Source organism: Globicephala melas, chromosome 3 (assembly GCF_963455315.2).
Source record: "Globicephala melas chromosome 3, mGloMel1.2, whole genome shotgun sequence".
NCBI lineage: Eukaryota > Metazoa > Chordata > Mammalia > Artiodactyla > Delphinidae > Globicephala > Globicephala melas.
Window position 1 is genome coordinate 136,074,584 of NC_083316.1, and position 26,830 is coordinate 136,101,413.

General features: G+C 41.8%; 1 protein-coding gene and 1 long non-coding RNA gene across 3 annotated transcripts in view; one reads left to right on the plus strand and one right to left on the minus strand.

Annotated features, from left to right (window-relative positions):
• The window catches only part of LOC115844297 (uncharacterized), a 93,694-nt gene that overhangs the window by 61,621 nt on the left and 5,243 nt on the right, over positions 1-26,830 (plus strand). For both annotated transcript variants that reach the window (XR_011377350.1, XR_009563503.1), the window contains one exon: positions 24,202-24,337. This is a non-coding gene — a long non-coding RNA (uncharacterized lncRNA). The remainder of the gene's footprint in view (positions 1-24,201; positions 24,338-26,830) is intronic.
• Positions 1-26,830, minus strand: part of ATP10B (ATPase phospholipid transporting 10B (putative)) — a 581,864-nt gene that overhangs the window by 822 nt on the left and 554,212 nt on the right. Inside the window, 6 exon segments of the mRNA XM_060296561.2 lie at positions 2-263; positions 6,292-6,479; positions 15,279-15,383; positions 16,696-16,776; positions 18,180-18,380; positions 26,164-26,289. Of these exon segments, the coding sequence (XP_060152544.2) occupies positions 2-263; positions 6,292-6,479; positions 15,279-15,383; positions 16,696-16,776; positions 18,180-18,380; positions 26,164-26,289 (963 nt within the window).

Below are 26,830 nucleotides of genomic sequence, written 5' to 3' on the forward strand. Positions count from 1 at the left end.
CTCCGGGCAGCACCCAGTCCTCTTTGTACTTGCACTCCACAGGGCTCGAGCTCTTTGGGGTGCTGGCTCTGAAGCTCGGTTCTGGGGCAGGTGGCCCTGGACGGTGGGTGGGCTGGGCCTCTCCAGGGACAGTGGCAGGCCTCTGTCGGCTTCTCCAACTCCGGATTTCCAGCTCTCTTTTGTCCATGGGGAGTTTGTCAATTTTCTGAGCTTTTAAGATCAGAGACTTCCCATATGTGCCTTGTAGAGCCAGGAGAAAGTACCTGGTGGGAAATAATAGAATAAAGATATTTTCTGACGTCTGACTTCTGAATTTCAGCATTGAAAGGGTCCTTAGAATCCAACTCCCTGCCCAGGGAAAGATCATCTTTTTTTTTTCCAAACAATGGTAATTTAATGTTAGTTACTATAAAGAAAAGGTTACCATGTATTGGCCTTTAATGACTGCGTGAATCATGGGGTGCTTCCTTGGGGAAGTCTTATTTGATTGAACTTCCTTCTCATAAATGCTTGTACCACCTCTTAGTTCGTAATGATGGCACTTAAAAATTTTTTTTAATTTTTCATTTATTTATTTTTAACATCTTTATTGGAGTATATTTGCCTTACAATGGTGTGTTAGTTTCTGCTGTATGACAAAGTGAATCAGCTATACATATACATATATCCCCATATCCCCTCCCTCTTGCGTCTCCCTCCCTCCCACCCTCCTATCCCACCCCTCCAGGTGGTCACAAAGCACCGACTGATCTCCCTGTGCTATGCGGCTGCTTCCCACTAGCTATCTGTTTTACATTTGGTAGTGTATATAAGTCCATGCCACTCTCTCACTTCGTCCTAGCTTACCCTTCTCCCTCCCCATGTCCTCAAGTTCATTCTCTGCGTCTGCATCTTTATTCCTGTCCTGCCGATAGGTTCTTCAGAACCTTTTTTTTAGATTCCATATGTATGTGTTAGCATACGGTAATTGTTTTTCTCTTTCTGACTTACTTCACTCTGTATGGCAGTCTCTAGGTCCATCCATCTCACTACAAATAACTCAATTTTGTTTCTTTTTATGGCTGAGTAATACTCCATTGTATATATGTGCCGCATCTTCTTTATCCATTCATTTGTCTATGGACACTTAGGTTGCTTCCATGTCCTGGCTATTGTAAATAGTGCTGCAATGAACATTGTGGTACATGACTCTTACTGAATTATGGTTTTCTCAGGGTATATGCCCAATAGTGAGATTGCTGGGTCATATGGTAGTTCTATTTTTAGTTTTTGAAGGAACCTCCATACTGTTCTCCATAGTGGCTCTATCAATCTACATTCCCACCAACAGTGCAAGAGGGTTCCCTTTTCACCACACGCTCTCCAGCATTTATTCGGGAAAGGTCATCTTTGCCACTCTCTTGACTGATGGATCAAATCTATGCTTGTACGCCTCTGGTACTGGGGAGTTCAACAACAAAATATAACAGCTAACATTTGTTAGGTAGCAGGATTATTCTAAGTGCTTTACATATTATTAACTCAGATTATTCTCCCCCACATCCCACGTGGTTGGTATGTTTGTTTCCCGCTATGTACAGACATGGAAACTGAGGCACCGAGAGACTGAATGGTTTGTCCAGAGCCACACAGTGGTCAAGCTGTGGTGAAGACCAAGTGCTGTGGACTCTGAGGCTTTTCTCTCATCTACCATGCATGAGGCAGTCCATTCTATTTCTCAGCTGTTCTAATTTAGGCAGATTTTCTTGCTTTGGAATGTCAACTCTTTGTGGAACTTAATAATTTTAAAGTAGTTTCCCAATACGTCCTTTTCTTGTATCCACAGGCTATGCTAGCTTCACAGCATCAGTGTATTATCAATATTTTCCAGATGAAGATACTGAGGTCCCAAGTGATGAGATGGGTTTCCTCAGGTCTCCCGAGAAGTTGATAGATCTCCTTGATGGTTAACTCAAGGTTCCTTTCCCCTGCCAAGCTTCCTGTAGCCTGTAGTGGACTCTGGAATCGGGGGTCTCTATATGTGCCTAGAATATTTCCAGGTTTAGGTAAGAAGGTAACTAAAACTATGTGATCTGTGGTAGAAGCATATACCATCTTGTGATGCTGGGCAGCTCATACCCCCTCTCTGGGTGTCAGTTTATCTAAAACGTAATCCAGTTGGGCCAGAGGACATCTAAGGTCTTTTCCAAAAATAATCCTTAAATGTTTTTTTTTTTAATTTCTAAAGCCTTATAAGCAGAGAGGCTCCCATCCTTCTATTATGTCTAAAAGATTCAGGATGATCTAAAGTGAGCAGGGGTTTCTGAAGACCACAGTAGATCCCACGGAATCAGAAACTTCTCCCCATTCTCTCTCATCTCACCCAGGGTGGCAGTGCAGGTGACCATCACATATGTGTTTCAGGAAAGACTCTTCTTGCGGGAAACTGGAATTTTCTCAGTTTAAACATTCCCCCCAAGTTACCAATTTCCCTCTCTGTCCATTTAGTGAACATATACCTGGCAAGTTCCTACAATGGGCCAAGCCCCAGGGGATTATTAAGCTGGGAACCAGACTGACAGGAATCTTGCTGTCAGGAAGCACAGGAACAGAGTTGGAAGCCTCAGGAGCAGTGAGAGTGTCAAACACGTGATCTGGTGCAAGAGCTCTTCCTTGAGGAGGAAACATTAAAGGTGAGGACAGAGGGATGCATAGGAGGAAGCCAGGCAAAGAGGGGGTGGGAAGCAAATCCTGGGCTCAATGGCTGCAGTGTGGAGAGTGAGGGCAAGAGTGAGGGACTAGGACACAGAGGGGTTGGCAGGGTCAGAGCAGGCAAGGACCATGGGGAATGTTTTGGGTTTTGTGCATTATTGTAAAGGCCTTGGAACGTTATGAACATGACACGATTACACTTTGACACAATGATAATGGATTAGAGTAAAACCCAGTAGGAGACTATTGAAGTAATTCGGAATGAAAGTCTTATAACCTATCCATGGTGGTGGCTGTAGAAATGGAAATAGCAGATGGAAATACCTACTGAGAAATAGGTTAGCAGATAAAATTGTCGGGTCTTGGTGATGGGCGAGAGAGGGGCATGTGGTGGGTGGTATCAAGGATAAGTCTCAGGGGCCTGCCTTGATCCTAAGTGGTCACAGTGGATGAAAGGAACTCGGGAAGAGAGCCAGGTTTCTGGGATGGTGGTGGTGACAGAAAGTAGATAGCGAATTAAATTACAGATGTCTCCCACTTTCCTCAGATGTAGCAGGCCCAGTGCTGGTGAGGCATAGGTCGCTTAGAAAGATGTATCTGGGATTCCGGAGAAGGATCTGGGCTGGGAGTTTAATAGATTCATTTGTGAAAAATGATATTTAACTTCACAATAGTGGTTGCTATGTTTATGGAAAGAATTAAAGTGAGAAGACAAAAGAACCTAGGACAAAGGCTTGACAATACACCATGTCAAAGACATGAACCAGCAAAAGAAACAAAGAAGAAGTAGGAGAAAAACCAAGAGAGTTCTGTGTTACTGAAGCTAAATGAAGAGTGTCCAAGGGCTCTGTTGTAGCGAATTACGATGCTGCATTGTGTTTTAAAGTTTGTGTGTTAGTTATTTAAGAGATAAAACAAAAGAAACTTACTTTCTCTTAGTTTAAGAGAATCCATAGTTCCTTTATACTGGTTGAAGTAATTAGACCGAGATAAGTGAGGTCACGGTTAGTGGCTAATTATCACAAGCTTGGTGAGTGAAATCAATCTTATTATAAGTACAGCTTACATCTTTAAGTGAACAAATAGAGTTTTCTATAGCAAACATTCTATCATGTAGATTTCTGTAACAAAAATTAATTGTTCTAAGGTTACAAGTCAACAGTCCCTGGAGCTATTAAAATAATCCTTTCTCTGTCAAAGGAAATCTCTTTGCCTTTCTTAGGCAACAGAATTAAACAGTAATTCAAGTTTATGATGATAATATAGAATAAGCAGGGATTTAACTTGTGCACTGTGGTAACTGGCAAGAAAATATTTGCCTGCTTTTCCCTAAGTTGTCCCTCATTTGTTTAACAAGCTGTAATGTTGAGTGTTTGTCTTTTCCAAGAACGTTCACACTTTTCAACAGCCCTCATCAAGCTGGCAGCCTCTGGCTCCAAATGTGTCTTCTAACCAAGGGTGGGACAAGAATCCTCGGCTGTTGATTTGCTCTTTCCATACCCCAGATAAGACACAGAACAGAGGAGGTCAGTCCTCGGTCAGAGGTGATCATAACCATGTTTAACCCCAAAAGCGTGGACAAAAATATTTAACCCACATATCTGATGCCTTTTTCCAATGAGGGCAGGACCTTCAGGGTCTCTCCCAGGCTCCGTCTCCCAAGGGGTTGGGCTGAGAAAGGGGGTGGGTGGGAAATAATGTCCTCTGAGGCTTGTGCTTAATTGCTTCCCACTCTTCAGTCCCAGGGCCCTGTTTTAATACTAGTTACTTTCACCTGTATTACGATCAAACTTCTGTCTGAATTGTCCACTGGGCTGTAGACTTCTGGAGAGCAAGAGTTCTGTTTTATTCATCTTTCTGTTTCTTTAGCATCTTTTTCTCATTTATCTCTGAGGGCAGCCTACATGACAAGAACTCTGCTAGCTGTGGGTTATATAATGATAAGGAGACACCTTCCTTCCCGGAGTTAATGGTCAGACCAAGACAAACAGATAAAACAGATGATGTGGCTAAAGGGAGTAGTGACAGATAGACCCAGGTCATGGGAACACAGGAGCAAGGGGGATCTGTTTCAGCCTGAGGGAGGTAGGTGAGGTCATGCAAGGGTTCTGGAATTGCTCATGCCTGAAATGATGTCAAAGGGTGAGGCGGTCTGGTAACGAAGGGCATTTTGAATAGAAGGGACAGCATGAACACAGGCAGGAAGGGGAGAGGGCAGGGAGCCTTTAGGGAAGTCCAAGAAGCTTGGTGATGTGGAGCCCAAAGTTTGAGCTTTGGGAGCAGGGGGATGAGGCTGTAGAGGCCAGTAGGGGCCAAGCAGGGAGGCTACGTCCACAGTGCATACTCAGCCGTTTGCTGAGTTCACAGTAGTGTTTGTCATATTGGTATCTTCAGCCTCTAAACCCTGCATCAGATGTCAAGGTTCTGAGGTGGCTTATGAAGAAGAAATGGAGCCCAAACTAGGTTAAGCAAGCTTCCAAACTTATTAAAGGAAGCAAAGCATGCTAATGGCTCTCTGCCTATTAGAAAAAGTTCTACACAATGTTGCAATGGCTTCTTGACTGTGGCTTATAACGATAAAGTAGCTGAATTTCAACGTTCAGAGCAGACGAGATCCTAAGGATGGAGAGAGGCTGAGTCTTGCCTCTGGGTACAGCATCGTTAAGTTCACCGAATGCTCTGACTATAGAGAGCGTGGGATGGAGAACAGAACGCTGGCCTCCGAGTGGGGAGAACTCAGCTCCCACTGTGACTTGCGGTGGGCTGGAGGACACATTCTGGTCCCTCGTAGGACTTAAGCTGTTCCATGAGCAAGTAGGACTACAACCACCACTTTGCCTAATTTCTAGGTGATTTTGCAAAAGGCAGTTTTTGCACAAATGGAGGAGCTAGATAGAAAAGCATGTGTCAAGAGTAAGTTCTAAGGACACGCCAGGCGTTGTTGCTGTTTTTCGGGAAAAGGCGAATGTAGAGGATTTAGGCTGGAAATGTTAGAAATAGTCCCTCTGCATGAATGACTTATTTGGCAAATGCAGGGTGTGTGTTTTAACAAATTTGAGTAGTATTAAAAAGTTGGCTATTTCATGCAAAATTTGAATTTCTGGGAAAAAGCTAAAGCTCTGAAATGCTGGTCTTGATCTTTCCTTGTGGCAGTGATAGGCTGAAGCTTAGAAGTTCCTTCTCCTAATGTCTGTCTGTACCTCACCTGGTTTGCTGCTGTTGCTTACCTGTCCCTGTAGGCATTTGAGAGTGAGACTCCTGGGCTAAGGAGTAAAGGACTATAGAGCTTTTCCAAATGATTCTTTTTACACAACAAAGTTTGTATGGCAGGAGGGTAGGAATTAGTACTCTCATTTTACAGGTGGTATAACAGAGGTTGTGCCAGATTTGGTGACTTTGCTGCTCTGTGGCTGAGCTGGGACCAGAGTCCGTGCTATTTGCCTCCAAGTTCATTATTCTTTCTGTCCTAGCTCCCTATCTTTGAAACAATAGCCTCAAGCATCCCAGCTGGAGTCAAACTCCTGACTCTTGGGCTATGAAAATGGCTGATTGAGGGGAGAGTGGTAGTTCTAGGAAGAAAATAGCACCCCCTGTTCAAACCTTGGGAGAAGAGCCACGACCGGTGTGAGGAAGCAGACGAGGTAGAAAGTGGGGTCCGAGAGCTGGCCTTCCATCACCCAGTAGGGGTTGATGGGACTGTTGCAGGTGACGCAGGTGGCGTTGTACACTAGGGATACCACAAAGTACATCAGGAAGCTGCCTGCGAGAACAAGCCCGTGGATGATGGTCTGTGGAAGGAAAGAAGTAAACACTGTTGAAGGGATAGCTTAGATTAGGGGGGAATGCAGTCACGCTACTTTAACTTGTTTTAAACTTCTTTTTTTGGAAATGCCACATACCTATAAACAATTTTAAAAAGTGTGTCATTTAATGGCTTATGATAAAGTAAACACCTATACTGCTACCACCCAGAATTTGAACACACATACCCCGGAAACCCCTAAATCACCTTGACTTTGGTGATAATTTTCATGATATTCTTTAGTTTTACTACCTATGTTTCTCTCCTAATAGTCTGTTTTTAAAAATTAATCATACTTGATGTGACTTTTGTCTTTTTTCCTCAGTATTATGTTTGTGTGATGAATTCATTTTTTCCACATGTGGCTGTTAGTTATTAATTTCCAAAGCAATGCAGTCTTCTGTAGTCCGATCTCATTTTGCCCTGCCTGTTTTATGCTGCTTTCCTTCCAATTCTTGTCCTCTTTTAAACTTACTGACGATTGCTTATAATTTCATTTCCCTGTCTACTAGTTTGAAAGTTATATATTTCATTTCCATTCCTTAGTGATTACTCAATAAATGCTAATAAGCAGTTTTAACTTACTGTGGTATAAAGTTTCTATGTTTCCCTCCTCCTGAATACATTAACTTTAGAACACATTAACTTTGTTTACCTCCCTCCTGACTCATATCTCATTGCTACTGTGTATTTAAATTCTATCATCTTTTTAAATCACATAAGTCATTATTACAGTGTCATATGGTCAGTATTCATTAAGATTTACTTACATGCTTGACACTTTTTATGCCTTCATTCCCTCTTGCATTTTGGACTTTCCATCTGAGCTTTCTTTCCTTATACTTTTTAAAAAAATTTTATATTAGAGTGTAGTTGGTTAACAATGTTGTGTTAGTTTCAGGTGTACAGCAAAGTGATTCAGTTATACATATACAAGTATCTCTTCTTTTTCAAATTCTTTTCCCATTTAGGTTACTACAGAATATTGAGCAGAGTTCCCTGTGCTATATACAGTAGGTCCTTGTTGGTTATCTATTTTAAATATAGTAGTGTGTACATGTCAATTCCAATCTATCCCTCTCACCCTCCTTTCCCCCTGGTAACCATAAGTTTGTTCTCTAAGTCTGTGAGTGTTTCTGTTTTGTAAATAAGTTCATTTGTGTCATTTTTAAAGATTCTGCATAGAAGTGATATCATATGATTGATATTCATCTTTCTCTGACTTACTTCACTTAGTATATAATCTACAGGTCCATCCATGTTGTTGCAAATGGCATTATTTCATTCTTTTTAATGGCCGAGTAATATTCCATTGTATATACGTACCACATCTTCTTTATCCATTCCTCTGTCGATGGACATTTAGTGTGCTTCCATGTCTTGGCTATTGTAAACAGTGCTGCCATGAACATTGGGGTGTCTTTCCTTATACTTTAAATAGAGTTGACCTTTGAACAACATGGGTTTGAACTGTGCGGGTCCACTTACATGTAGATTTTTCTCAACAAATACTACAGTATTACCTGATCTGTGATTGGTTGAATCCACAGATACGGAGAACTGATTATCGGACTTGAGCATCCACAGATTTTGGTATTTGCATTGGGTCCTGGAACAAATCCCCTGTGGGTACTGAGGGATGGCTGTACATCCTTTAGAATATCCTTTCGTGAAAGTCTGCTGGTGATGCATTCTCTGATCCATTATTTCATTCTCATTCTTAAAAACTATTTTTGATCTTGTTGGGAAGTTATTTTCTTGTAGTATATTTAAGATAGCATTTCACTATCTTCTGGCTTCTGTTGTTGCTATTGAGAAGTTAGCAACTCTTTATCTGTTATTCCTTAGAAGGAAGTCTCTTATAACGTGGCTGCTTTTACGATTTTTATTTCGTCTTCAGTGTTCTATAGTTTTCTTGTAAGGGTGGATTTTTAAAAAATTTATCTTGCTTGGGTTTTGCTGATCTTCTTGAATTCGTGGATTGATGTCTTTCATTACTTTTGCAAAATTCTCAAGTCACTATCTTTTCAAATATTGCCTCTGTCTCATTTTCTCCTCCTTTCCTTCTGAGACTCTAATCAAATGTATGTTAGATCTTTTAAGATACCACCATATCTTCTATATATCTCAATATCTGTTCCATAATTTTCATCATTTTACTTTTGTTTTATATTCTGGATAATTTGACCATTTCACTAATTCTCCCCTCAGCTGTGCCCAATCTGCTGTTAATCCAGCCATTGAAACTTAAATTACAGTTATTGTATTTTTTAATTTCGAAGAGTTTTATTTGGTCTTTTTTTTCACATCTTCTAGAATTCTTGCAGATATTTTTTTTTTAATTTTTTTTAGAATTCTTGCAGATATTTTAAAGCTTAATCTTCTTTAAACATAGCAAACAAACCTTTTCTATGATTTCTATCTGATAATTCCAATACCTGAAATATTTGTTACTGATGTTTGTGCTTGTGATCCTCATTGAGTTCTTGTTTCATTTTGAGCTTCATTATTTATTTATTTATTTATTTATTTTTTTTTGCGGTATACGGGCCTCTCACTGTCGTGGCCTCTCCGTTGTGGAGCACAGGCTCTGGACGCACAGGCTCAGCGGCCATGGCTCACGGGCCCAGCCGCTCCACAGCATGTGGGATCTTCCCGGACCGAGGCACGAACCCGTGTCCCCTGCATCAGCAGGCAGACTCCCAACCGCTGCGCCACCAGGGAAGCCCCATTATTTATTATTTTTTTGTGTGTTTTTGAAAATTTTATTTTTCTTACTCATTTGAGAGTTATTGAAACTTCTTAATGCAATCTGTTGTTATATAGTGCAAAAATCTTCTTAAAGTCTACTGTTTATTATTATATATATTTTAATTGAAGTATAGTTGCAGTGATTCAGTTATATATATATATATATATATATATTCTTTTTCAGATTCTTTTCCCTTACAGGTTATTACAAAATTGAGTATAGCTGCCTATAGGTCCTTGTTGGTTATCTATTTTGTATATAGTTGTGTGTGTATGTTAATCCCCACTTTATCCCTCCCCTCCCCCACCCCTTTCCACTTTGGCAACCATAAATTTGTTTTCTACGTCTGTGGGTCTATTTCTGTTTTGTAAATAAGTTAATTTGTATCTTTAAAAAAAATTATGATATAAGAGATATCATATATTTGTCTTTCTCTGTCTGGCTTACTTCACTTAGTATGATAATGAGCTTCCTTATTTTTGAATATGTGATGCTTCTTGGCCTTGGAAAATTAGTGGGGATACTTTGAGGCTTAGGAAAACTTTCCCTGGAGAGGGTGTATGTGTATTTTGCAATATGCTTGTGCACTGTCAGTTACTTTAAACTGAATTCATAAGTCAAAATTTGGCTCACCCAGGGGGTACAAAGAATCTGGGCTGCAAATCTGTGTGAGGCCAGCCCATGGTCCATTTCCCAGGATAAGTCCTTTTTACTGATTCTCCCTGCTCTCTTCAGCACAGTGGGAACAATCCCTACAGTCCCTGCTGGGGAGGGGAGTGCAGGTAGGTCCACTTTTGGGTATACCTTTACTCTGAAGATAGAGCCTTTGGGGTCCTAATTTAATGTGATCTCTTATTAGACTCCCACTTTAGCAGCCTGGCTTTTAATTTCTGAACTTTATGCTCAATGAAGTCTGCCAAAAAGTTCATTTTGGGCAGGGTTGCAAACGCTCTGAAGAAAACAGAGGCTTTGGCTCAGCTTGCTTCTCTACAAACCCACTTTCCCAGAGGCTTTGGTCTTTATCCTGTCATCTTTTTCATACCTTTAGCATATGTATACATATATACTTTGTGTGTGTGTGTGTGTGTATATATATATATATATAATGTGTGTATACATATATATGTTTATGTATACATATATTAAATACATACATACATACACACACACATTAATTTGTTTTCAGGGGAAGGGGTGGTTTGAATACCCTAGCCCCTGTTCCTGAAAAGAAAGCAGTTAGCTAACTTTTTAAATCACTTTGGTGGGGACTGTGAAAGCTGACACAGCTATTAACATTCATGTTAGATTTCTACCCAGGGAAGAAAGACATTCTCTCTCTGCTTCAAGCACTTTAAAAAGGGAAACACTTTTTTTCATAATGATTCTAGTAGCTAACTAACTCCTTTCCCAAGAGCAACAGAAATCACCAGTAACTACCAGGATACCTGGTCTAGAGATGCATTAGGTGGGTTAATAGTGCTGAATGGTGAGTGAAAGGAACAGGTTCTGTCTTTTAAGGCAGATGAATGCAGTGCTCTGAGAAAGAGGGCCGAACGACCAGTCATTATATTACACATTGAGGCCTGATTATTTACAGGGCAATTTTGAAAGGTTAGTAAGCTACCTAATGGTTAAGAGGGTCATGGAGAGCAGAGATCCTCTTGGGAAATATCTTGTGCTGGTGTTTAAAAAAAAGTAATTAAATTATTGTGAAATATTTCAAGTGCATAGTCAACAAATCTCATATACTTGACATCCAGCTTTATCAATTTTAATCTTATGCCATATAAAGGGGAGCAGAATATATCATCCCCAAATAAGTCTCCGGCATAAGGATTATCTTGAGCTGGTTATTTTTAAGAAAGAGCAGACAGAGGAGGAGCTCTGGAAACTGAAAAGAAGTTATCTTTTTGTAAGAGACATTTACAGTTATAAGGGAAATCTCCATTTGTAAGGGTGTCTCCCTCTCTGTACCTGGAAGAAAAGGACAATTCTATATTTCTAGGAAATCTTTATCAACTCCAATATCTGGCCTCCCCTAGCCTCAAAACTTCTTTTGTCTTTAGCTAGAGATGGTATTTAAGGTGGTGGCCAGGGCCATTTCAGAAAGTTACTCAGTTTCCTGGCCTCTCCCATGTGTATAGGAAGTATTTATTAAACTTTTGTTTTTCTCGCATTAATCTGTCTTTTATTACAAGAGTGTCTAAGCTGAGAACCTAGAAGGGTAGAGGGAAAATTATTCTTTCTTCCTCTACACATATTTGCCTCAGATTTTATTAAAAGATTAAGCCTTAGAGATACAATTCAAGCACCCATGTATCCCTTGCAAATGCCTTCTCGTTAGTCTTGAAAATAAACTGTGTTCCTCATTCTTCTGTGTATTTTATATATACATGTTTATGTATCCATGTTAATGGATGCTTTTTAATTTTATCATGTATAGGTATCCCTCTGAATTAGGCTTTGGACCTTTATTTTTGTTGATAAATGCCATTCTGGTTTATTCATTTTAACTGTTCTAGTGTATGAATATGCCACTATTTATTTATTTTCCTGTTAATGAACATTTAAGCTGTTTCCGATTTTTTTTTTTGCTATTAAGAACAATGAAGAAACAAACATTCTTGTACAAACATTCTTGTACATGTCTATGTATATACATGTGCAAAAGGATGGCCCAGGGTGCATATTTAGAAGTGGAATTGTGTCATAGCATATAGTGAGTACTTAAACTCCTCTAGCTATTTTCAATTTGCTCTCTAGAATGGTGGTATCAGTTTATAGTTTACCAACAGAATATGAAAGTTCCTTGGTTGGGCTTTATTATGTTTAACCTGCTACTGAGTTAGTGTGGCAATATTTTATTTAGAATTTTTTACATTTATGTTCATTGAACAGATTGGTCTGTAATTTTGTTTTCTTGAACAGTCCATGCTCATTTTCATATCAGAATTATTCTAGCCATGAACATTGAATTGCCTATATTTTCTGTTTTTTGAATCCATGAAACAATGGGTATGAGAGAGGAATTATCTGTCCCTTGTAAGTTTGGTCAAACTGACCTTTATAATCCTTGGGCTTGGTGTCTTTAGGAACAGGGTTACCGAGTCAATTTCTGTAATAGTGATTGGTTTATTCATGTTTGCTGAATGATTTTGACTATGCTTTGGTAAATTTTACATTTAAAGGAATTACTATTGTTATTATTTTTTGCGGTACCTGGGCCTCTCACTGTTGTGGCCTCTACCGTTGCGGAGCACAGGCTCAGGACGCGCAGGCTCAGCGACCACGGCTCACGGGCTTAGTTGCTCTGCGGCATGTGGGATCTTCCCGGACCGGGGCACGAACCCGTATCCCCTGCATCGGCAGGCGGACTCTCAACCACTGCGCCACCAGGGAAGCCCTAAAGGAATTATTTTTATTATTATTTTTAAAAGGTCAAGTCTTGGGACTTCCCTGGTGACACAGTGGTTGGGAATCTGCCTGCCAATGCAGGGGACACGGGTTCGAGCCCTGGTCTGGGAGGATACCACATGCCGCAGAACAACTAAGCCCGTGAGCCATGGCTGTTGAGCCCAAGTGCCACAACTACTGAAGCCCACGCACCATGGTGAGGAGTGGCCCCTGCTCGCCACAACTAGAGAAAGCCCGCACACAGCAGAAGACTCAACACAGCCAAAAATAAATAAATTAATTTAAAAAAGCCAAGTCTTTATTTATTTTTATTTGGCTGCGTTGGGTCTTCGTTGCTGTGGGTGGGCTTCTCACTGCAGTGGCTTCTCTTATTGCGCAGCACGGGCTCTAGGTGTGTGGGCTTCAGTAGTTGTGGCTCGCAGGGTCAGTAGTTGCAGCTCCTGGGTTCTAGAGTGCAGGCTCAGTAGTTGTGGCACATGGGCTTAGTTGCTCTGCGGCATATGGGATCTTCCCAGACCAGGGCTCGAACCTGTGTCCCCTGCATTGGCAGGCGGATTCTTATGTAGTTTTAGCTGTTAGCTTTTATGTTCTTGCATGTTTCTTTCTTCCTTTAGTGAGGGTCTGTGGGTGGTAGACCTTGCAGAGTTAAGTGGTAGTGTAACTGTTTGTTATTTTGCCTCAGGTCTTTGAAGATAATTACTCCATTGTTTTTTCGGTTTCTACTTTTTAAACTGCTGTTAAATTTCAAGTAATTGGTGCACAGTCTGTCATTCACACTGTACAGTTTTACTGTGATATACCAGGCAATATACCCAGGTTTATTTTGATTAATCGTCATTCTCAGTGATGATCTCTTCAGATACTGCTTGTCTACTATTCTTTGCTTGTTCTTCTGTGACTCTGACTCCTATTATGTAGCTGCTGGAACCATTTATTCTAGCCACCATTCCTCTTGATTACATTTTCATATTTGTGTGGCATTCTGGATGGGTACCCAATACTACCGTCCAATTTGGTAGTTTACTTTTAGCCAGTGTCCAGTCTAATTTCAATGACAAAATTTTTGTATTTTTCAAGAGTTCTAAATGTTTCCTTAGTTTGGCTCAGTTCCCAGTATTAAAGTTATGACTCTTGTCTGTCTTCCTCACAGCTTCTAAGTGGTTTTTCTGGTGGTTCTGAAAGAAATTTATCCTGTGTACTTAAGCTTGGCTAGACCTTTTCGTTTTCATCGTTTTGGTCTATCTGTCATTGGCATGAATTGGAGCAAAGGGGTTTTCCAGATGGGAACTGCGTGATCTGGAAGCTCCCTTGGGTGGCTCTTATCAGCCACTGCCCAGTGTCAGGGCCTGGCCTAACTTGTGATAGTAGGGCGTGGGGAGGAAGTCCCATTGCAGAATGCTGGGAACACACCGAGCCTACTTGGGGAAGTCTTCGAAATGGTTAATACAAATGCTGTCAGAAAGAGCCATTTCAGCTTGGCTAAAGACAGATCTTTCTGTCAAGGGGTCTCCCTGCACCAGTCAGTCTTACCTTCTCACACTATTAGCACAGAGGTTAAATGGTCAACGGTCAGCTGGCCAGGGTTCAAACTTGCTTCTGTCTTGAACTACTTGGGGAAAGTTTCTTAACCTCTTTATATTCATTTCTATAGCTATAAAATGGGAATTTAAAAAAAAAACACCTAACACATGCGTATATTGCAAAAGGATTTCCACAGTAAGGTTAGTTAAGATTCATCACTTTGCAATACAGTTGACTCTTGAACAACACAGGTTTGAACCGCACGGGTCCACTTATACACAGATTTTTTTCACTAAGTACGTACTATAGTACTACACGATTGAAGCCATGGATGTGGAACTGCAGGTACGGAGGGCCAACGGTAAAGTTATGTGTGGATTTTCCCCTGCGTGGAGGGTTGGCGCCCCTAAACCCCAAACTGTTCAAGCGTTAACTATATGTGTATGTCAAGTCATTAAACTTATACAGTGCTGTATGTCAATCATATCTCAATAAAACTGAAAAAAGCAGAACAAAACGCTCCAAATACCATCTAACACGAAGGGTTCTGGGAGGTTAAGTAAGATAATACATTAAAACATGTAGATATGTACCTGGCATATAATTTTAAGCTCTTTGTTTTTATAATTATCATTGACTAGTCTAATGAGAAAGCTAGTGTTACCTTTTTAGATACTAAAATGTGATATTTGGACTTGCTTGAGATATGCTTAATGGAGACAGTCTTCTAATCTTTTACCCCCAAGTTAAATGGGGAGCATACCTCCCTAACACAGTCTCAAGTACGATCAGTCTAATGTTTTCCTTTGTCTCTCAAACACCCCTGAATTTTTTAATCAAAAATTTGCATTTTGGCAACAAATTGTCTCATTGTTCTTTATGAATTAGTTTTTTCATCCTGGCTGGATGGTTACAAAGTTGAGGCCAGCAATTTTATCTTCTCTACCTCTTTATCCCTGTACAAGTGGAACGCAGGTAGGGGTTCAGTATGTATTTATCCAGTGGCTCAATTATATGGAGTAAAGCAGCTCAGAAATCTGAAGGTGGTTGATGAACAGGAACACAATTCTTAGGCCATAAGGGCTCTGGGGCACTTACCCAGGTCTTCATTTCCATTGCCTGGTGCAGGAGGATTGTGGCGAGGGAAACGGTGTTGATGGGTGTCCCAAAGGTAAAGATGTCGATGTCAGAATCCTTGTAGGTCTGCAGAGGAGGAACAAACAGGCACTGGCAGATGTGCCCATGGACTGAAGGCCTTGGCTTTGACAAGTGATTGTAAAACATCAGTGAAGGCAGGTGTCAAGGGAGGGGCAGGCTGGGGAGAAGGCATCCAGCTGCCATCACGTGGAGCTGACCCAAGGGACAGACAAGAGGAGGAGTGAGTTGACAGGACTAAACTCTTGAAAAAGCATTTGCAAAGGAAGCCATGATGAGTATTCCAGAACACTGCAGAAGGAGTCAAGAAAGAATTTACTGAGTACCTACCAGGCACAATGCCAACTGCTAAAGACACTGCTGTGTCCACTTTCAAGGAGTTTAGAGACCGACTAGGCAGGGCAAATGTGGTACAATTTTAGGGTATAAATGCTATAATGGCAGCAAGTACAAGGAATGCTGGGAGTAGAGAAGAGGAGTCAGCTGAGACTATAATAAGAGGATTGAAAAGAGAGAGGAAAGGCAAAGGCCACAACCGAGGGTGAAAAGTCCACATCGTCCTAGATGGTAGGTCTGTTGAGCACACAGTAAGGGCAAAAGGTGACGCAGGAAAGGCAAGCAGAGGCCTGACCAGGGAGGGTATTGTAAACCAGGAAATCCAAAGAAAGCACAAAATGCCCACCTCAACACTCATCGTGTTGCTATTTGCAAACGAACACGGGCCAGAGACTAGACACCACTGGCTTCCTGGGAGCAATTACCCCACACCTGAGTTCCCTGTCTAGGATGAATACAGATATCCTATGCTATATAAATTCTCACTCTTTAAACTGGGGAACCAAACTGAGATGGGGCTGGAATCCCTTACTATCTGCATTCTTGTTTTTATTTCATAGAGTGTAGTATCCCTTATTATCAGAACTTCCTGCCTTGACCTTGGAAGGTCAAATCTAAATATAAACCAAGGGTTGCAAATTCAAATACCTTCAGTGCTGAAGTAAGAAGCGGTAAATGAGTGAAGAAGGCCAGGCATGACACAAAAGGGCATGGTGGGGACTATGGCAGACTGGAGCACATGCCCCCCATCTAAGCAGGGCAGTGAGTCAACTCTGGATTCTCGCCACGAGGGAAAAATGACCCAGTGTAATAATAGCTTTCAGTGTTTCAGAAGCTGGCAGAAATGAAGACGTTTTGGTAAAATATTCTGACTTTTTGAATACCAGGGTAGGGTGGAGTCTGCAGGCCTCCTCTTTGGAGCCCCTGCTCTGAATATTAGGAAACTATTAGTCTGGGATTTCATATAAACAGGACCAGTTCTACCCTGCTATTTGTACGGTTAGAATGGGACCATGCAACTTACCAGGTAGGGGATAAAGAAACAGACGAGGCTCTGGTAGAACGCATCCGCCATGGAAATCCAGAAAGTCAGCAGGTTATAGCACTGGCAGGAAATAACACATTGACAGTAACCACCATCAAGCAAGCCTCTGTTCTTTGTAAGCAACTTTCTTGTGCATGGCTGGACTAGACAACACGGCACTTACAATGCTTCTTATCTTAGAGGCAATAGGATGGAACGATTAAGAGCATGGGCCTGGGGGTGACAGACCTCAGGTCCAGTTCCAGCACTGTGTGGCCTTAGTGAAAGTCACTAAACTTCTTTGAGCATTGTTTCCTCTTCCTTAGAAAGTAGAGAAAAACACCACCAACCATTTCCTTGGGTTTCAAGAGGTCTAAATGCAATTGCGCTTTGGTAGCTAGTAAAGGCTCAGCTACCAAATATATTACCAAATTATTACCAAATGATAATGAATGGTTATCATTCATTAGCACATTGTTAGTGCTCATACAAACTTGGTAAGTTTAGAGATTCTGAGGTTTCCGAATAGCATCTGAAAGAGAACCCTCAATCACAGCCCAGGGTCACAGGTTCCCAAGATCTCAGTGGCTTCAGAGACAACCTTTGTCATTTTGTGCTTCACTCCTCTTGCCTTCCCTGGGAAAAGTGAAACTGTTCACATTGTATGTTTTTGCCACATTAACTTCTTTTAATGTTAGTTACTCAAGGAAGACATTATGCAGCTAGCTCGCCTCTGGGAAGGGGACAGTTAGAAGGGCCCAGGATGTAGGCGTGCCATCGCCACCTCTCCCTTGCTTGAAGTGCTGGGGTTGCTGTGTTGCTCTCCACCTGTCTCTGGTTGAGGATGGGGCTTGGTTCTTCACTGGCTGTCCCCAAAATATCACCAGCTCTCAAGCACCACATCTGGCTTTGCCCTCCTTTTCCCCAGGTGCAAAGGTACCCTTGTGCGTATCGACATCCCTTTTCCCAGAGCTCCCCCTTCGAGGCAGTCAGGTCCCCTCTCTGCCTCCTGCATCCAAGCTCCTGACCCGTGTCTGTGCTAGTCGGGCTGCCTGCTGTGTGACTTCTCCAGATCATTTAGGGCATCAGTGTGGCCTCTGTGCCTTGTAAGAGACTGTTCTGTGGTTTTAGTCCAGGGGTTCCCAAACCAAGCCTTGGGCATTCTGTTGAAAGCCTACAGACAAGGACCAGATAAGGGTGATGGGATCTTTCTGTAAGCCCTCTTCCCCTTTAACTAGGGAGTCCCGTATTAACGTGTGATGTAATTAAGAAATAACTGAAAAGAAAAATACCCACTGGTCTGGTCCATCACCTTCAACAGCAAATGAGAAACAGGCCAGAAGCAGGGAGCAGTGTTTCCGGGTCACATGGGAGGTAAGTGGCAGAGTGGTGACCAGAACACAGGACCGCCAGCCCAGCACTCCTCCTCTGACACCTCAAGGGAGGAGCTGGAGGTCACCTCCCCGCCTGCCCGAGCCCCTTACCTCAGAGTTCTGACCACTCTTGTACAGCTCAGGCAACGCCAGGAGTGTTTCCATAGAGACGTCTTTATCGAGGACTCCGAAGACAAGAGGAGGCAAGGAGGTGAAGAAGAGATTGAAGAAGATCAATTGCCAGTAATCGATCATGGTGGAGCCAGAGAAACCACAGAAGAACTGGTACCAGAAGAGCAGGTTGACGTAGCCCTGCAGGCAGAGGGTGCGGCCTTGTGAGTGAGGACCCGCGGGCAGCCGGGTCCCAGATGCTGCTTAGGAGCTCTGACAAGTCCCTACTCAGACTTGGAGCTTCAGTTTCCTTGTTTGTGACAGGCAAGGCTGTATAAGGACTGCAGGTAATTTTCATCCCTTAGATTCTACCATTACCACTTCTGCTACTACTACTAACCTTCTTTAGGACCTGAAAGTAATTCCACCGATTTGTTAAGTATACGTTGTCAAGAGCATAGGGTTTTGGAGGCAGAGAGGACTGGTTTTGAATCCCCAGTTGGGTCATGTACTAGCTTGAGTCACACCCCAGTTGGGTGTGAACTCGGTCAAATTGCTTAGCCTTTCTGAACGTCATCTTGCCATCTTTCGGATACGATTAGTAGTACCTAGACCATGACATGTGATACCAAAAGGCAGTAGTTGTGATTAGCAGTATGGTAAGAGGAAGGGATGCTAGAAAGACTTGACCGCGGGCAGGAAGGCTGGCGGGAGGATGACTTCCTGAGGAGGTTGACCTCACAACACTTGCCTCATGGTCACACAGCTCCAAAGGTGAAGAAGAAAACCTTGTGCCTAAGTTGCTTTATGCTTTCGAAAGATCTTTCTACCCAAGACCTCCTCACCTGCGAAGGGCTGGGTCACTATTGCTATCTAACATATTGTGATGTGGTTTGGTGACTTGACCAAGGTCACAGAAGCAGCCGGTCCTGGCATTAGAACTAGAACTTCTCAACTCTACGTGGCTGGGGCACAGAGGCATGAAGGATGTTGTAAGGAAGCTTTCAGTGGGTTTGTGTTCAAGCTAGAATTCTCATTCCCTGATTGCTGGGCCAGTGTTATTTTTAAGAGCCTCTCTGTTTAGTACTGTAATACTACTAGTAGTATTAACATTCATATTAACACCACGATTGTTATTTGAGCTTCTATTTGTGACAGGTGTGTGACATACTATATTAGTATATACCACAGTAGTAGATGTGGAGTATACATAATTGGTCCCATCAACCTGGCAAGATTAATGTCATTGCTAATAATATCATACTACTATATTTATGTATTATTAACTATTATAACTTGATCTACAGACAAGGAATCTGAGGCTCTGAGATACTCAGTTACTCCTTGCCTGTGTTCACAGCCAGGAAATGGCACAACCAGCCACTGAGTTTTCAAAGCTTCCTCCTCAACCACCCGCAAGAACTCTTAGTCCCGTTTTTGGATTATATGATAACAATGCTAACCAAGATTCTCCCAGCTGAGGAACTCCATCCTTTGGCTTTTCTGCCAAGGTGACTAATGGGAGGTTTTCTGGCTCTGAAGGAGACCCCGGTGCTCTGAGACACCCTGGATGGACCTTGCATCTCTCTGTCTGAGGGCCGGGCTCCCCTTCATTGCTGCTCTGGGGCTTCAGGTCATCCCGCTCCCACTCCAGTCCTGTGATGCTGTGAGGGCTTTTCTCCTATGAGTTTTGGTGAAGTTCTTTCTCAGAGGAGGAGATTTGGGAAGGAGAGGGCTTGGTCTGTTTCCTGTGCTGTAGGTAGGTTTGAAATATACTATGGGCAGACACTGAGTCCCCAAATCAACATCACCCACTTGTGCACTTGACAGGATTGGTTTAAGAAGAACCAAAGTGCTGAAGTCTCCTTGATACTAGGGTTCAACAACTGCATGAGGCTTTGACTGCTGGTGTTTTTTTTTTTAAGCCCTTTGAGCACCTTGCTTCTTCCTCCCCAGCTAGCTGGGTAAGACAATAACTCTTATCTCCATGTACGCACAGGCAGCTTGAGTGGCTCAAATAGGGTAAGTGACTACACCAAAGTCCCTCTGCCAGTTGGGCCTGGAACTGTGACTTGAGGTTGTAGAACCTTAGGACGCCAGGACTGGAAGTGACGCCATCTACAGACAAGGCCAAGAATAGCAACGGCAGCAAACACAACAGCAACCGAGACTCCTAAAGCGCATCTTATGTGCCAAACTCTGTTCTGACTCACTCAGTCCATCTACCAGCCTTATGAGGATATCACTACTATCCTCATTTTACAATTGAGAAAACCGAGCCTCGGAGAGGTCAAATCATGGGGCTGGGGCTACAGACTAGTAAGTAACAAAGCTGGAGTCCAGACCTAGATGTTCTGGCTAAACAATATACTACTAAACAACCAATGGATCACTGAAGAAATCAAAGAGGAAATAAAAAAATACCTAGAGACAAAAAGACAATGAAAACATGATCATCCAAAACCTGTGGGACGCAGCAAAAGCAGTTCTAAGAGGAAAGTCTATAGAAATACAATCTTACCTCAGGAAACAAGAAACATCACAAATAAACACCTAAACTTACACCCAAAACAACTAGAGAATGACAAACAAAACCCAAAGTTAGTAGAAGGAAGGAAATCTTAAACATCAGAGCAGAAACAAATGAAATAGAGATGAAGAAAACAGTAGAAAAAGATCAATGAAACTAAAAGCTGGCTCTTTGAAAGATAAAATTGATAAACCTTTAGTGAGACTCATCAAGAAAAAAAGGGAGAGGGCTCGTATCAATAAAATTAGAAATGGAAAAGGAGAAGTTACAATGGACACCACAGAAATACAAAGGATTGTATGAGATCACTATACACCAATAAAATGGACAACCTGGAAGAAATGGACAAATTCTCAGAAAGGTATAACCTTCCAAGACCCAACCAGGAAGAAATAGAAAATATGAACAGAACAATCACAAGTACTGAAATCGAAACTGTGATTAAAAATTTCCAACAAACCAAAGTCCAGGACCAGATGGCTTCACAATCGAATTCTTTCAAACATTTAAAGAAGAATTAACACCTATCCTTCTGAAACTATTTCAAAACATTGCAAGGAAGGAACACTCCCAAACTCATTCTATGAGGCCACCATCACCCTGATACCAAAACCAGACAAAGTTACCACACATGAAAAAAATTACAGGTCAATATCATTGATGAACATAGATGCAAAAATCCTCAACAAAACACTAGCAAACCAAATCCAACGATACACTAAAAGGACTGTGCACCCTTATCAAGTGGGGTTTATCCCAGGGATGCAAGGATTTTTCAATATCCACAAATCATTGTGATACACTACATCGAAAAATTGAAGGATAAAAACCATATGATTATCTCAATAGATGCAGAAAAAGCTTTTGACAAAATTCAACACCCACTTATGATAAAAACTCTCCAGAAAGTGGGCATAGAGGGCACCTACCTCAACCTAATAAAGGCCATATATGACAAACCCACAGCAAACAACATTCTCATTGGTGAAAAGCTGAAAGCATTTCCTCTAAGGTCAGCAACAAGACAAGGATGTCCAGTCTTGCCACTTTTATTCAACATAGTCTTGGAAGTCCTAGCCGTGGCAATCAGAGAAGGAAAAGAAATAATAGGAATCCAAATTGGAAAAGAAATGTAAAACTGTCACTGTTTGCAGATGACATGATACTATATATAGACAATCCTAAAGATGCTACCAGAAAACTACTAGAGCTCATCAGTGATAAAGTTGCAGGTTACAAAATTAACGCACAGAAATCACTTGTATTTCTGTACACTAACAACAAGAGGTCAGAAAGAAATTAAGGAAACAATCCCACTTACCATCGCATCAAAAAGAATAAAATACCTAGGAATAAACCTACCTAAGGAGGAAAGAGACCTGTACTCTGAAAACTATAAGATGCTGATGAAAGTAATTAAAGATGATACCAACAGATGGAGAGATATACCATGTTCTTGGATTGGAAGAATCAATATTGTCAAATGACTGTACTACCCAAGGCAATCTACAGATTCAACGCAATCCCTATCAAACTACCAAGGGCATTTTTCACAGAACTAGACCACAAAATTTTATAATTTGTATTGAAACACAGAAGACCCCATATAGCCAAAGCTATTTGAAAAAGAAAGAGCTGGAGGAATCAGGCTCTCTGACTTCAGACTATGCTACAAAGCTACAGTTGCCAAAATACTATGATACTGGCACAAAAATAGAAATATAGATCAAAGGAATAGGCTAGAAAGCCCAGAAATAAACCCACACACCTATGGTCAGTTAATCTATGACAAAAGAGGCAAGAGCATACAGTGGAGAAAAGACAGTCTCTTCAATAAGTGGCGCTGGGAAAACTGGACAGCTACATGTAAAAAAATGAAACTAGAACATTCTTTAACGCCATACACAAAAATAAACTCAAAATGGTCTAAAGACTTAATATAAGACATGACAGCATAAAACTCCTAGAAGAGAACATGGGCAAAACATTCTCTGACATATATCATACCAATGTTTTCTTAGGTCAGTCTCCCAAGGCAATAGAAATAAAAGCAAAAATAAACAAATGGGACCTAAAGGAAACCATAAACAAAATGAAAAGGCAACTTACATACTGGGAGGAAATATTTACAAACAAAGCGACCTACAGGAGATTAATCTCCAAAATATACAAATAGCTCACGCAGCTCAATATAAAACAAACCAACCAACCAGTCAAAAAATTGGCAGATCTAAATAGACATTTCTCCAAAGAAGACATATGGATGGCCAAAAAGCACATGAAAATATGCTCAACATCACTAACTGTAAGAGGAATGCAAATCAAAACTACAATGAGGTATCACCTCACACTGATCAGGATGGCCATCATCAAAATACCTACAAACAACAAATGCTGGAGAGGGTGTGGATAAAAGGGAACCCTCTTGCACTGTTGGTGGGAATGTAAATTGATATAGCCACTATGGAGGTTTCTTAAAAAACTAAAAACAGCTACCATGTGATCCCGCAATCCCACTCCTGGGCATATATCTGGAGAAAACCATAATTTGAAAGGATATACGTACCCCGGTGTTCACTGCAGCACTATTTACAATAGCCAAGACATGGAAGCAACCCAAATGTTCACTGACAGAAGAATGGATGAAGAAGATGTGGTACATGTATACAATGGAATATTACTCAGCCATAAGAAAGAATGATATAATGCCATTTGTAGCAACGTGGACCTAGAGATTGTCATACTGAGTGAGAAAAGTCAGAGAAAGACAAAGATCATATGATATCACTTATGTGGAACTAAAAAATGATATAAATGAACTTACAAAATAGAAACAGACTCACGGACTTTGTAAACAAACTTATGGTTACCAAAGGGGGAAGGTTGGGGGAGGGATAAATTAGGAGTTGGGGATTAACATATACACACTATATAAAATAGGTAATATAAAATATATAATCAACAAGAACCTACTGTATAGCACAGGGAACTCTACTCAATAATCAGTAATAACATTATTACTGTTATTATTACTAATAGCATATATGGGAAAAGAATCTGAAAAGGAATGGGTATATGTATATGTATAACTGAATCACTTTGCTATACCCCTGAAACTAACGCAACACTATAAATCAAGTATACTCTTATATAAAACAAAAATTAAATTTAAAAAGGAATAATCCAATTAAAAAATTGAAACTGTATTAATCCTTAAAAAAAAAAAAGAATACAAGGTTCCTGACCTCCAAGACAATATTTATGAGCAGGCCCTTTGCAGAAGAAGTTTGCAGAGCCCCGATTTAGACCGTAAGCCTCATGAGAGTGGGGACCACGTGTGTCTAGATCTCTGCTCTATACCCAGTGCCTGATAATGTTCCCGACACAGCATATGTTCAATAATTATTTGAACAAACTAAGTACATCTTGGTGGTTCTATTGTCCTCACATGCATCCTGGAGTTTTAACGTGAAAATGTGTTTCCTTCCACAGGTCGTGTTAGGACCTTGTGCGTTTCCACTTGCTCTGCCTGGCTGGAATCTCTGCACCCCGGGGAGACCGTATTGAACCCCGTGATGGCATCGCTGAGACTGGGCGCCTGTTTTTCCTCCCAAGAAGCCACAGTGCCGTAATTAACTCACTGTTCACATTTCAGAGCAGGCAGCGTTTTAATCCCCTCGGAAATTGGTTTCGGACATGGAAGTTATAGTTCTCCACCCTCTAATTGCAAAGGGGAGATAATAGGGCATCAGTATCGCCATTTCGATCCCGGTATTGAGCTGGAAATAAATATCATTTAAGCTCTGAAAGCATGGCTGGCTGGAAACGTTTCCTTTTCTATTTCACAGATTTAATGCAGAGAAGAGGCTGTGCTTATTCAAAAAAACGATTCTCTTGGAGGCAAGGAAAAAACATTAAACGGGGGCATTTTGAATTCTAACTACACAGTCTTTCTGGTCAAATAGAGACTTGTTTGCATGGGTTTGCTGAAATAATGGTACCATCCAGTGTATGGAATTTACATTATTTTTTGTCATGCTGCTTTTTTACATATACATTGAACTTTGCACAGAAATGCCTATTCCCGAGTCCGGGTAACTGTGACTTTCCTGAAAGCAGGCCTGGGAGAATGGAGTGAGAGGAAAAAATATATGCCATTTTGTAGCTGCTACTTGGCTACTGTGTTTCACTTCCATCACTCTGGTCTTAATCCTCCCTTTTTCCTTATGCAAAAAGGAATTGGATTCTATTTGGAGTCTCTTGGGGATTATTCAAAGGTCCTCAAGCTAGATAATGAAAAGCGCAGGCCCTGTTCTCTCCCTTAGTACAGCAGTGCTCTGACTTCTTCCTATGCCCATTGTTAATCGAGGGCTTTGCAAACAAGAGCCTCTGACAGTTTTAATACCTCAGTTGGTGTGTGCCTGCTTTGGGCCCTTATCAACAAGACAAAAACACACATATCTTTCAGAGAAACAATCATACCTTCAAATGATTGTATAGTGCTCCGTGCCATCCAGAGCTCTGATGCTAAAACCTCTCGATAATACTTCTAGGGACAGAGAGAGTCCTATTCTCCCCACATTATGGATGAGGAAACCAAGGCTCAGAGAGTTGAAGTAACTCTTTCAAGTTTACAAAGCATACTAGAGTCAGGCAAGACTAAAACCCAGATGATCACCCTGCTCTAAACATTTTTGCTAATGTATATTTTATTTAGAAGTCCTTGCTGGGAATGCTGGCGATGTTGAAGTGATACACAGGGTCTTGGGTGGAAACCTTCCCCTTCACTCTCCTGAGGGTCAGGGTTCTGCTCTTGCCTATCCGGGTGACTCTATCTGGGGAGGAAACCTAAGCTCCAAGTTAGGCGAGTTGTTCTTCAAATCCTTCTTCCTTGCAGTCAGAAAAGAAATCTCATTTATGGAGGCCCTCTAAGAGTTACGACAGCAGCAACAATGATAAAAAGAAGAATGGCTAACTTTATAGGGTGATCACTAAGCGCTAATCACTTTCCACACAAGCTGTCAGTTCATCCCTGTGGCAAGTGTGCGAGAAAGGTACTATTACCATCCCCGTTTTAGAGATGAGGAAACTAAGGTGTGAAGCCATTACCAAATACAGGAGCCTCAGTTTGAACCAAATCTGATCTGACTCCAGAGTGCTCACGCTGCCTCCTACGTGCCAGGTGCGTGCCAGACAGTACTGCCAATGTTGAAGATCATCTCACCAAATAGTACTAGCCCCATTTTATCAAAGACGAAATTGAGGCTCAGAGAACTGAATTACCTTGCTCAAGGTCACTGAGCTAGTCAGGGACAGTTTCAGGATTCAAAATCCAGGTTAGCCTGACTTATTTCCTTACATAGAGATGCTTCGTCTATTTCAGCGGGGAGAGCTGGCTGTCCCCTGGCCAGGACTCCCAAGGCTCGGGTGGGAGGTTACCGCAGGGCTACTCACCACGTTCTTGTAGAAGTAGTACGCCACCATCCTGGCCAGGCGTGAGTAACACCAGTGTCCGTGCACAAGCAGCAGCTTCTTGAGGTGTCTGAAGTGGGAGATGGCAAAGTCGCTGGACATGACGGCCTGAGAGGGCAGAGCAGACACATCAGCTTCCATTCTGCTGCCAGTGCACCAAAGAGGCTCCCTTGAGGGTGCTGCTCTGTTCCGCGTCCATAGCCGGTAGGGTCTAAGAGACCCTTTGTCACGTGTAGCACCCTTGGGTGGCTTTATGGACTCTGACACTCCACCCTCTCCTCTGGGAAATGCAAATCCCACTAGAATCCAAGGAGGGCAGGTCAGAAGGGACCAGTGGTCTGGCCTGGCCCTTCACCTCCTTCCACTTATCCAATAAGCATTTATTGTGAACCAGTGTGTGTTGGGCACCATCTAGGGATGTGATGGTTGACCAGAGAGTAGGGGCTTCCATGCGAGTGATCCTCAAACCTCTCAACGCCCTTGGCCACCCACCAAGGCCGGCCATTTGCTCCAGTCTCATGCGGAGCTGATGGATGGATAGCTCTTCCTTTCCATGGAGCTGAAATGTGTCTTTTGCCCTTGGGATGACTCAGAAACAAGGCCCAGTTCATAGTAATTTTTTAGAGTATGAGGTTTGGACGTGCCTGGT